This window comes from Orycteropus afer, unplaced genomic scaffold (genome assembly GCF_000298275.1).
Source record: "Orycteropus afer afer isolate SDZICR_OR568_19922 unplaced genomic scaffold, OryAfe1.0 scaffold00218, whole genome shotgun sequence".
Classification (NCBI taxonomy): domain Eukaryota; kingdom Metazoa; phylum Chordata; class Mammalia; order Tubulidentata; family Orycteropodidae; genus Orycteropus; species Orycteropus afer.
The window spans coordinates 3,954,278-3,965,849 of NW_006921805.1; the positions used below are offsets into that span (position 1 = coordinate 3,954,278).

Genomic DNA, 11,572 nt, shown 5'->3' on the forward strand with positions numbered 1-11,572 from the left:
GGCAGAGCTGAAGCCCAAGGCTGAGGGGCTTTCACCCAGTCCCTAGAGCCTGGCACTCTGAACTTGGACTTACAGCCTCCAAAATATAAGTGAATAAACTCCTGTTTGTTAAGGCCATCCCATTTGTGGTATATTCCTGTCAGAGCAGTACTAGGTAACCAGAACACAGGCATATTGAAGGGAGCGAGCAATGTGTGACATCTACCCTTACAAAAATAAACCATGGTTTAAAAAGTTGTAGTGAAATGCCCAATGCTTCTTGCCATCTTAAACATCTCTGCTTTGCTACCTTTGCATCCCTTTGATGCTCCACTCTGTCATCCCCAATGTCACAAACATTCAGCCTATAAATTTAAGCTTCATCTCCAGTAGGAAGTCTTCCATGATTACTTCCCATTCCAATTTCCATAACATGCTGTGTTTCTATCATATCACTAACCACACTGTTTTACAGTGTTTGCTTTACTCAGCCTCCTAGAAGGCAGATACTCATGTCTGTTGCATGGAAGAATGCAGGTAAATGTGAAATACTGAAAACGTTCTATTAAGGAAATCTTATTTCCTTGTTCTATTGTAGATGACAATGATAAGAATTATAATTATAAGCTTACAAGAATAATTTAAACTCAGCTATTTAAGCCAGTAGTTTATCTTCTAATCAGGATGACTTTCCATATTTAGCAATTTTAAACTGTCTAGTATGAAGTAATTGGAGATGTGGCAAAGACATAGCTGTTTTTCTAAGAATATTCAGTGAAGATCAAGGACTCAGGTTTAAGCTACACACATATGATGAACACTTTGCTGCCATTAGAAGTTACCTTGTAGAAGGACAAAGGATGAATATATTAAAAATGTACTGTTAAATACATACATAGAAGAACAAAAGCATTCATAGTGTTTGTTAATTCTAATCCTATCACTCTTCTGGTTAACACAATGTAATGTTTCTCTACACTTTTCAGAATTAAGTCAAATTCACTACCTTTGTACTCCACAAAGTATCAATACAAATCTCCAAGTGATGGCATTAGTAGTAATTCTGTGTTTACTCAGCTTTTCATTATTTTCCAAATATTCTACAATAAAAATGGATACATTTTTAACTGAGAAGTTTTTGTTTTCACAGTTGAATTCTAGACCTTTCCCCCCCCCCATAGCTGCAAAACAGTACTAAATAAAATGAATTACAAACCATGAAGGAAGCAAAAGTATCTAAGATTAAGTAATATACTAATTTTCATTTCTATTTATTGTAAATATTATTCTAAGTTAATAAGATACACATGAATTTATAAATAGAGCTGGTCTGATGGTAAGATGCCAATCTTGTTTTACCATAACTTGATGGCAAAAGTAGTTTTAACCTTAACTTTGTAAGAACAGCTCTTTCCTCAGGTGCCACTAAGGTGCTTGGTTCTTCTGAGGAAGCTACAGTTGCGCTGGGGTGAGGCTCTTACTTCATCTGGTGACTAGTACCATGCCTGGAACCTGCCAGCCCACCACTCCTGCACCATGACCTCCATTTCTGAGCTCGGCCCTCACGCTGCACATAATGATGAGGTGACTGTCATAGAGGATAAGATCAACGCCCTCATTAAAGCAGTGATTGTTAAATGTTGAACCTTTCTGGCCTGGCTTGTTTGTAAAGGCCCTGGCCAATGTCAACATTGGGAACCTCATCTGCAATGTAGGGGCTACTGGACCTACCTCAGCAGCCAGCACTGCACCAGCAGAGAACCTGGCCCCTCCACCACTGCTGCCCCACCTGAGAAGAAAGTGGAACCAAAGAAAGAAGAATCTGAAGAGTCCGATGATGACAGGGGCTTTGGTCTTTTTAACTAAATTTCTTTTGTAACATGTTCAATAAAAAGCTGAACTCTTAACCCCTTCCCCCAAAAAAGTTTGTAAGAATGAAATATGAGGAAACACAGCAAATCAACTTCAAATTTGAAACCTCCAGTTTGAACCATATCTAACTTTAAAATGTGAGAGGTCTACTAAAGATTTTGCAAACCCAGAAGAAACAAAAATGTCTTAGAATCTGGAACTTACAAACTTTTATAATTAATCTTGAGCAGTGTAGTAAATGAATGACACTGATAGTTCCCGGGAGAAAAGCAGGAGGAAAAAATTTAAACAGTAGCTTTTTATGACCATTCTTTAATAGCTCATATCTAAGTATGTTTCTAGAATCAACAAATTAAAGGTATGTTGCAGATAGTAATTTGAATAATCAATAACAACTTTATGGTCTCATCAATTGAAATTATAGAATTTTAAACAAGAATATATTTTTTTTTCCATTTTTTTAATGTAGCTTTCACTTAGTCACATTAAACTATACTTTTCTGTTACTTAGCACATTTATTTCTTGAGTGCTTTCCTTTAGATGCTAGGTGCTTGATTTAATTTTTTAATGATTAAAAAAGAGTCACTGTTCAGCTTAAGTCATTCTACTTAGTTGTCAACAGTAGTTAAAGCAAGACCTGAAAGCAGAGGTCAAAATTATATTTTAAATCATTATTTTGATTTAAACAGGTTAAAAAATATACCAAAGGTCATCGTACTTAAAACACTACTGAGAAGAGTTCAATGTTTAAAATTCTTTGCTTCTTTAAGATAAGCTATAATATATACGGCTTATATAGTATATACATTTGATTGTTGTTATTACGCCTGATAAATCTTTTTTCCTCAGATGTATTTATAAAATTTGTAAGATAACACCATTGATACAAGGCCTTCCAGTTAAAAACAACAACAAAATTCCCTACTTATTAAAGTGACTTTTATCATACTATGAGACAGAAAAACAGCTGATATACATTATCCGTTTTTTCAAGTAATGTTATGTACAGTTTTATTGCCAGTATATGCACAACAGTAAGCATAGAACTATAAATACACAATGTAATTAACAGTAGAAAACAAAATTGTTACAGTAAGGGGGGGTAACTGAGAAACTTTTCCTGCTGCTAGAACAGAAACAAAGGAAGGTAAAGCCAATGACAAGTCACTCATTCAGTACTCTTGTCTTAAATTCTTTACATACATTTTCTACACTTTTTTCAATCAGACAAAGAAAGTACAGATAACTCTGCAACAACAGCAAATTGCTTCCCTAATAGCTATTTGCCTTTCCAGTCAAATTCACTTTATGTTAGGATTAAAAAAACCAAAAAAGTCAAGATGAGAAATCATTAGTAGCCTGGTTCCAAATCAATCTAATTTGCCTTTCACCACAATTCGTCATTTTTGAAAGTTGGCTGCACATGAAGAGAATAGGTGTAGCAAAAGGTGATTAAAAAAATTTGTTAAAAAATAACAGAAAAATCACCCTTTAAATAGTTTTCAAAAAGATACCACAGGCAGCAGCTCAGTCAAAAAGTATTAGCCCTGAAGAGGTAGAGAATTTGAGCCCATTTAGAAAGACAGCCTTGGCACCATCTTCTCTCTCATCAGGATCAATATTTTCAAGTATGACAATTTCATGGTAAAAGGAAACCAGGTTCCATCATTTACAGAAAAGGTGCCATTTGACTCCCCTTATCTAATAATTAGTTTATCAAATGAGAATGTCAAGGACACACATGCACTTGATTTTTTTTTTGTCTGTTTCTATTATCAAGTTTATTCATAAGTGAATTTGATATTAATAAATACAAAAGAAGCATCATTCACAACCAAGATAAACAAACCAAAAAACCCTGCAATAAAACCTTCTATTTTTATAAGTATCAAGGAAAAAACAAAACAAAACACAGACAGATGATTTGGTGCAGCTTTCTTAAGGGATCATGGAGGGGAGATGGTTTTAAATAAAAACGGCAAGATCAATCATCAACAAACAATATCCGTTTTACATTTCTTTTTGAGGTCTTTGCTTTCAAAGTACAGATCACCCCAAAGAAGTTGCAACTAATGACATATATCACCATCACACAACAAAGTCCAGCTGCAGTTCAAATTAGTCCTGGTTTGTTTTCACATCATTTCAATATTTCTAGCATAGGACATGATACGGAACAAAACTCAAAGTAGCAATAAAATATTATTTTGCAGTTGAATAAAGGCAAAAAAAATGTTTTAGACTGTTAAACTTTTAAAGCTTTAAGCATTCCTGTTTAACCAGCACTTAAAAAAAATTTGTACAATCATAACACTGGCAAAGGTTAATGGGAAGACAAAGAAGTACAGACATGTAAAATGACAAATTAGATTAAAAAATTCCTCTGTATTGATCAACTGATGTTAATACTGCTTCTTCTTGAATTTGGGATAACTATCATAAAAGTTACATGCAGACTAAGGATAGTCCTCTGTTACAGAAAATACAAAGCAAAACAAAACAAAAAACTAAAACTGGGAAACATTGGTTAAATTCTAAAACATGTATTTGAAAATTTCCTTTCATCGATGAGGGTAGTCTTTCTGTTCTTTCTTTGAGAGACATGGGTCATGTCAATCAGTTTCACTAACTTTGTCCAGAAACATCAGCAGTGGGATCAACTCCTCCTGAACCTGTCTGTGCACGTTTGATGTAAAGATTCAGTAGCTTCATCTGAAAATTTAAGCCAAACATATGTCACTTAAAGGGGAACTATAAAGGTGGTAAGTTGCTCACAATTATGAGATGATCATTGAGAGAAATTATATACATACATGTGAAATTTGAAAGACAGACTTTAGACTAGAGGGGTTATTGTTACGTTACTGTTGATAATAGTTTTTTTTTTAAAGGCGTTTTAAGTCTCAGAGTTTGTGTAAGACTGACATGCCCTTTAAAAAATATTAAAGCAATGTGGTAGTTAAGGTTGTGTGTCAACTTGGCTGGGCTGTAATTTTGAGTGGCATGACAGCTGGATGTAGTTATTCCCCATGATGAGATTAGATGTGGTCCCAAGAGTGGGTAATGAATAGAAGCTAGAAGTCCAAGACAATCAGTAACATTAAAAAATAATGACAAACACCTGAACACTATATGCTATGCACTGTGGAAACTAACTGTTTTACATGATCAATTTTTATTTTGGCATTTTCCAGATAAGGAAACTGAGCTATAGAGTGGTTAGGTTACTGCCTAGGGTCACAGGGTAGGTATAAGGTGGGCCTGACAGGACTCTTGGTATTTGGATTGCAGGACCTATGCCTTTAGACCACTATGCCAACCACCATCCTAATATAAGAATGTTTTTGATTTCTCTGTGTCCTTTTGTAGTCTACAGCCATGAGATCACATTTTTAGAAAGTTGTAATTGACGCATATATAATTTTGTGTTCTACTTTTCTCACCTAATATTATTTACAAATATTTTTTTCACCTTACTACTGTCTTGAGAAGGAGCTCTGGTAGCATAGTGGCTAAAGCACTTGACTGCTAACGAGAAGGCTGGTGGTTCAAACCCACCAGCCACTCCTCGGAAGGAAGGTTGGGCAATCCTGCTTCTGTAGTGATACTGCCTCAGAAACCCAAGGAGGGGCCGCTATGAGTCGGGGCCGACTCGATGGCACATAACAACAACAACAACAACAACAGGGAGATGGCAGGACCTCAGCGAGGAATGACTTCATGGAGCACTCACAAGGCTGGTAATAAGTTTCATGTCTAAAGAGGCATGGTAGCAAAGAACCATTCCAGGGGACTGTAGAGACACAATAAACACTGAAGCTAAGACCATTGCACTGCTCTCCAGTATTTTGTTCTGCATAAGACTTTCAGGAGCTTCCCATGGTTCTGAGTTTGGAGGTTTGCAAGGTGTTAGGATGAATAAAGTCCAAGTATAATTGAGACTTAAGTCATATTTAATTTGATTTTTTTTCATCATGTGTAGTATAAAATCACATGATACATGCCTAATAGGATAAATTACTCCAGATACCAGCTTGCTCTTTTTCATAAGGGGGAAAAAAAAAGATGGTCATGTGCATAGGAAATCTTTGGATACAGACAGAATTTTAACCATCAAGTAAGTACAAATTATAAAGCAAGATGGCTCAGTGGTATAGTTTCCTTTCAACCATAATTTACTATTTACAAAAATGATAGCTGACATGTCATACCGTTCATGGATCAATTAGATAATGAAATGTGTCCTTAATTCTTCAGCACAGAGTTACAATTATAATTTGCTAACAAAAAATTATGTTGTAGACGGCATGATTGTCATCACAGCATGTTTGGATTACATCCTTTTACAAAAGAAAAATGAATAATCCATCTTAAATTCAACAATTCCTATACAGAAGATAACTTAAAGGAACTTCTTAGTATTACAAAAGATTTTCATGGTCATTACACATCTCATCACCAGAAGGCTGGCGGTTCAAGCCCACCAGCCACTCCTCAGAAGGAAGATGGGGCAATCTACTTCCATAGTGATACTGCCTCGGAAACCCAAGGAGGGGTCGCTATGAGTCGGGGCTGACTCGACGGCACATAACAACAACAACAACAACTGTCTTGAGATAAGGTGTTGAATTTTTATTCTATAAGCATCTTTAGATTACCAGAACCTAATTTGTATTTATCACAGAAGCTGAGATACTTTTTTTTGGAAACCACTTGTTTGTATTTTTAATGTTAACACTCTGCCCCAAATGTTTCTAACCTGGTATCCATGGGATTCAGGAGCTCACTGAACCCTCTGAAATTACATGTAAAATCTTCTGTATGTATTTGTTTTTCTTGGGAGGAGGTAATACCTAAATTTCCAAGTTGTTTCTAACTCAGAAAGGGTTTTAATCTACCTATGATTTTTTTAGGTATTTAATGAAAGGTGATCACTGAGCTCATTTTCCTTTTTTAAAGAAAAGGTAGATTTTTTTTCCTGCCTTCTTGCTATTTAAAAAATAAATTAGACCATAGTAATCACAATTATTAGGATTTTGGGAAACTCTGTAAGTGAAGGGGAATGCCTCCTGCTAAGTGATTCTTCAGCCTTAATTCAGTAATCATAGTTTATCCTCAGTCCATAAAACAAATTTCAAGGCTTAGGTAATAACAAAAGTGAGAAAGACAAATTTTACTTTATTTATTTGAAGCCTTAAGTACCAAAAACCAAACCTACTGCCATCCAGTCAATTTCGGTGAACAATATTTGGTTATCACACTTCTTAAGGGCAAAACTGAAAAAATGTTCAAGTATTCCATTTTTGGGGAGTAATAAAATAATCCATATATGTCTAATCCCAACAGTCTATTTATTCTTAATTAAATAGTTCTTGGGAGTAAGGATTTGTGCATTGGATTGGGAAAGGAGCTGGCTGGCCATTATGTATTTCCAGAAGCCGTAAGCATTTTCTCTCGGAGAACCCACCCTACCACACTACTAATTTCACCTGAGTGACAAAAGTTTCAGCAGAACTAGCCAAAAAGCACCGGGGTATAATGGCCAGTTAGATGTTTCAAGCATGACTTATAAAAAGCTGATTAATAAATTCAACCTTCAACACACACATAGAACTAAATTTTGAAGAACATATCATAGCTCCATCTTTAAAACAAAGCAGCATTACTTACTTTACTGCCAGTGAGTTGACTGAGATGTGGTTTTAGTTCATCACCAATTACTGCATGAACAGCCACCAAGCAGAAGACACAAGCTTTCCGAACACTGCTCTCTGAATTATCATAACCCTAGGGAAAAAAGCCCATTGTTAGCATTCCTGGGGGATCTGAGAAAACTACCATTCCAATAGGGACAGAAGACGTACCTCAAAGATAAGATCCCAAGAGTTCTAAGAAGAAAAAACTTTGGTGACATAAGTTTACCTTTTTAAACTTTTTAGGTACAGACACCCCCTTCCACTTCTCTCTGTACCACACCCTGTACTGTACCCCCTCATTAGGTTCTTTCTTACTTAGCCTGTGCAGCTACAATTCTGATTCTAAGTCTGCTCCCTTACCACTCCCCTCCCCCTCCCCCAAAAGTCTCCAGGTTAATCCTCCTAAAAACGATTCCAGCTTTAAGGCATTCAACAGCTCCTAAACTCTTTGATCTGGCAGTAAAGGTCCTCCCATAGTTCAGGCTACTAACTGAAAGGCTGGAAGATGTAGTCCACCCAGAGCACCTTGGAAGAAAGGTCTAGTGATGTACTTCTGAATAATCAGTCTTGAAAACCCTGTGGTGCAGCTTTACTATGACACATGTGGGGTCACCAGGAGTTGGAACTGACTCCACGGCAGCTGGTAAACTGATAATTAAGTGTTATGTCTGTTCTGGCCCTGCCACTACTTCCTCAAACCCCTAAATCCAGTCAATGTGAACTATCTCCCTTACACTTTTGATTATACTATTTACTTTATTCAACTGATATAGAAATTTTATCCACAAAATATTTTTTAACTAATTATCTAAATGTACAAGAACATTTCACTCCAGGGAAAACAGAATTTGCCTCCACTAAAATCCTGATCATTTTACTTCACAAAAACTACTGGAAAAACACAGCTAGCTAATAGACATATATTCCTCCTAAGAAAGTCATTAAATCAAATTGTGTTCAGTTTATTTTCTTTAAATATAACTTAAATTATAATGTAAATTAATTTTAAAATAGGAGTTCCTGGTGGTGCAAACAGTTAAGCACTTGACTAGCAGACAAAAGGGGGGTAGGGAGAATCTACCCAGAGGTACCTCAGAAGACAGGCACAGCAATCTGCTTTCCAAAGGTCATAGCCATGAAAACCCCACGGAGCAGTTCTCCTTTGTACGCACAGGGTTGCTATGAGTTGGAGTTGACTCAAATGATACCCTCAGGTCTTACATGGCTGACTATTTTGAGAAGCACGTACCTCACGGGTGCTACTGTTCCCTTTGTAGGGCTGTCTATTGATTGGCTGAAAGGTTATCTCCAAGATTGAGTTCAGTTCCAGGTTCGAAGGGTACCTTAGGGCCATCATTTTCAGGGTTCCACCAGTCTCTACCAGGCCAGTAAGTTTGTTCTTTTTTATGATTTTGAATTTTGTTCTACATTTTTCTGCCATTCTATGACTTTCTATTGTGATCTCTTTCAGAGCAATTGACAATGGTAGCTGGGCACCATCTTGTTCTTCTGGTGTGAAGAAGTTCTTCTGGTAGTGAAGCCGGTGGTTTATGTGGTCTGTTAGTCCTTTAGAATAATTTTTCCTTGATTCTTTGATTTTCTGCATTCTTCTTTGCACCGGACATGAAGAGACCAATACTTGTATCTTAAGATGTCTGCTCACAACCTTTTAAGATCCTAGTCACTACTCACCAAAGTAGGATGCAGAACATTGTTTTTATGGACTATGTTATGCCAATTGACCTAGATGTCCCAAGACTATAGTCCTAAACTCTCAAGCCCAGTGAGTCAGTGCATCAAGGTGTTTGGTTATGGCTAAGAAGTTTGCATAACTTTGCCTAGCGTGTGTTCTTCTATATATCTGATTATATTTGCAGCACACACAAATATGTATGTAGAAATAACTTCGGCCAAACCTACATATGCTCATGGGTACACTCCCATATACCACCCCACACGTGTTCAACTTATATATCTACCTATGTATCCACTCCTAAATTACTGCAGGATTATGTATGTAACAGTATTTAGCACTGTTTCCTTTTACTCTAGTGCAAAGAATGCTGTAGTCATTGTTCAAATATTTAAGTGCAAAACGTATGACAAGAAAAAAACAAGGAAACGAAACTTACTGCCATTGAGTTGATTCTGACTTATAGCGACCCCCACTGGGTTTCTGAGGCTGTGAATCTTTATGTTAGTAGACTGCCTCATCTTCCTCCTGTGGAGCAGCTGATGAGTTTGAACCAGTAACCTTCTGGTTAGCCATCAAATGGCTTAGGCACTACGCCATCAGAGAGGGCCAGGTAAATGATGTCTTTTCCATGCCCAGTAAGATACACACTGTACTGTCCTAGAGCTTTTACAACAGGCCAGTTATGCAATCACCCAGCAGGAGCAGGTACCATGGCCTGGGAGTGGGATAGCAAAATGGTAGTCAGAAAATACTTTGCTGAAAAAGGGTTGTTTAAATAACCCTAAGTATACCAGACAAAAGTACATATATAATGGCCCCAAAATGAGAGATCCTAGTCCTTTCTAAAGGAGCTCTGGTAGCATTGTGCCTAAGGCATTTCACTGCTAACCAGAAGGCTGGCGGTACAAACCCACCAGCCACTCCTCAGAAGGAAGGTTGGGCAATCTATTTCCATAGTGATACTGCCTTGGAAAACCAAGGAGGGGTTGCTATGAGTTGGATCCGACTCAATGGCAGTGAGTTTTTTTTTTTTTTTTTTTTTTAGTGCTTTCTATGAATGAAATAAATATGTTAATAGTTTGAGGACATTCAGCAGGAGGGAAAGGTAGGCAGGGTCCAGCTGGGCAAAATGCAGCCACATATTTGGACTTGCTTTGTCAACAAAAATCTCTGAAGGGTTTTAAGTAGGAGTGACATCAGAGTAGCACTGATGAAGATGACATTGGAAGCCACAGAAAGAATGATTTTAAGGGAGCCAGGCCAATCATATGGGACCCTATGCACTTGTTGGTGAAGGGCAATGATGGCTTGGGCTAAAACAGTATAAACAGAGTAAGTAAAGTAAGTGGTAATGAGATACCCAGGAAGTAGAACTGGCAGAAGGTGGACAGATGGTTGTGGGTCTATTCATGTTTACAGTTGTTTCTGTTTCATTATTTTATTTCATTTTTAGTGTTTTATTGTATTTTAAATATAAACTTGTTTCATCCAGTGTCAATCTTGTTTTATCCACTTCTCTGCCTGGTGTCCTTAAGTAATCTCCGACTCATAGAGACCCTATGCACAGCAGAATGAAATACCGCCTGGTCCTGTGCCAGCTCCATGATCCCCACTATACTTGAGCCCATCGCCGCCACCACCGTGTCAATCCATCTTGTTGGGGGCCTTCCCCTCTTTTGTCAACCCTCCACCTTACCAAGCATGACATCCTTCACCAGGGAATGGTCCCTTCTGATTCTGACAACATGACCAAAGTAGGTGAGACGAAGACTGGCCATTCTCGCCTCCAAGAAGCATTGCAGCGGCACTTCCTCCAGGACAGACATGTTAGTTCTTTTAGCAGTCCATGCTACTTTCAGCATTCTTCTCCAGCACCACAACTAAAAAGCATCAACTCTTCTTCGGTCTTCCTTATTCATTGTCCAGCTCTCACATCCATATGAGGCAACTGTAAATATCATGGCTTGTGTCAGGCGCAGCTTAGTCCTTAAGCAGACATCTTTGCTCTTCAGCACTTGAAAGAGGTCCTTTGCAGCCAATCTGCCCAGTGCTATATGTTGTCTGATGTTCTGACTGCTGCTTCCAATGGCGTGGATTGTAGAACCAAGCAATGTGAAGTCTTTGACAACTTCAATCTTTTCTCCATTTATCGGGATGCTGCTTATAGGTCTAGTTGTGAAGATTTTTGTTTTCTTTATATTGAGATGTAATTCATACTGCAGACTGTATTCTTTTTTTTTTTTAATTAGGATTTGGGTGAAGATTTACAGAGTAAATTCACTTTTCATACAGCAGTTCACATATACTTTGTCTCATGTCATTGACCAA

General features: G+C 37.4%; 1 protein-coding gene and 1 pseudogene across 1 annotated transcript in view; one reads left to right on the forward strand and one right to left on the reverse strand.

Moving 5' to 3' along the window:
• The first annotated feature begins 1,515 nt into the window (after window positions 1–1,515).
• On the forward strand, window positions 1,516–1,845 carry LOC103203585 (annotated as a pseudogene).
• Window positions 1,846–4,477: 2,632 nt separating this feature from the next.
• CLASP2 (cytoplasmic linker associated protein 2) overlaps window positions 4,478–11,572 on the reverse strand; it is a 323,103-nt gene continuing 316,008 nt past the window's right edge. Inside the window, exons 40-41 of the mRNA XM_042782017.1 lie at window positions 7,523–7,639; window positions 4,478–4,564 (exon numbers count right to left, since the gene is read on the reverse strand). Coding sequence (XP_042637951.1) covers window positions 4,478–4,564; window positions 7,523–7,639 — 204 coding nt within the window. The remainder of the gene's footprint in view (window positions 4,565–7,522; window positions 7,640–11,572) is intronic.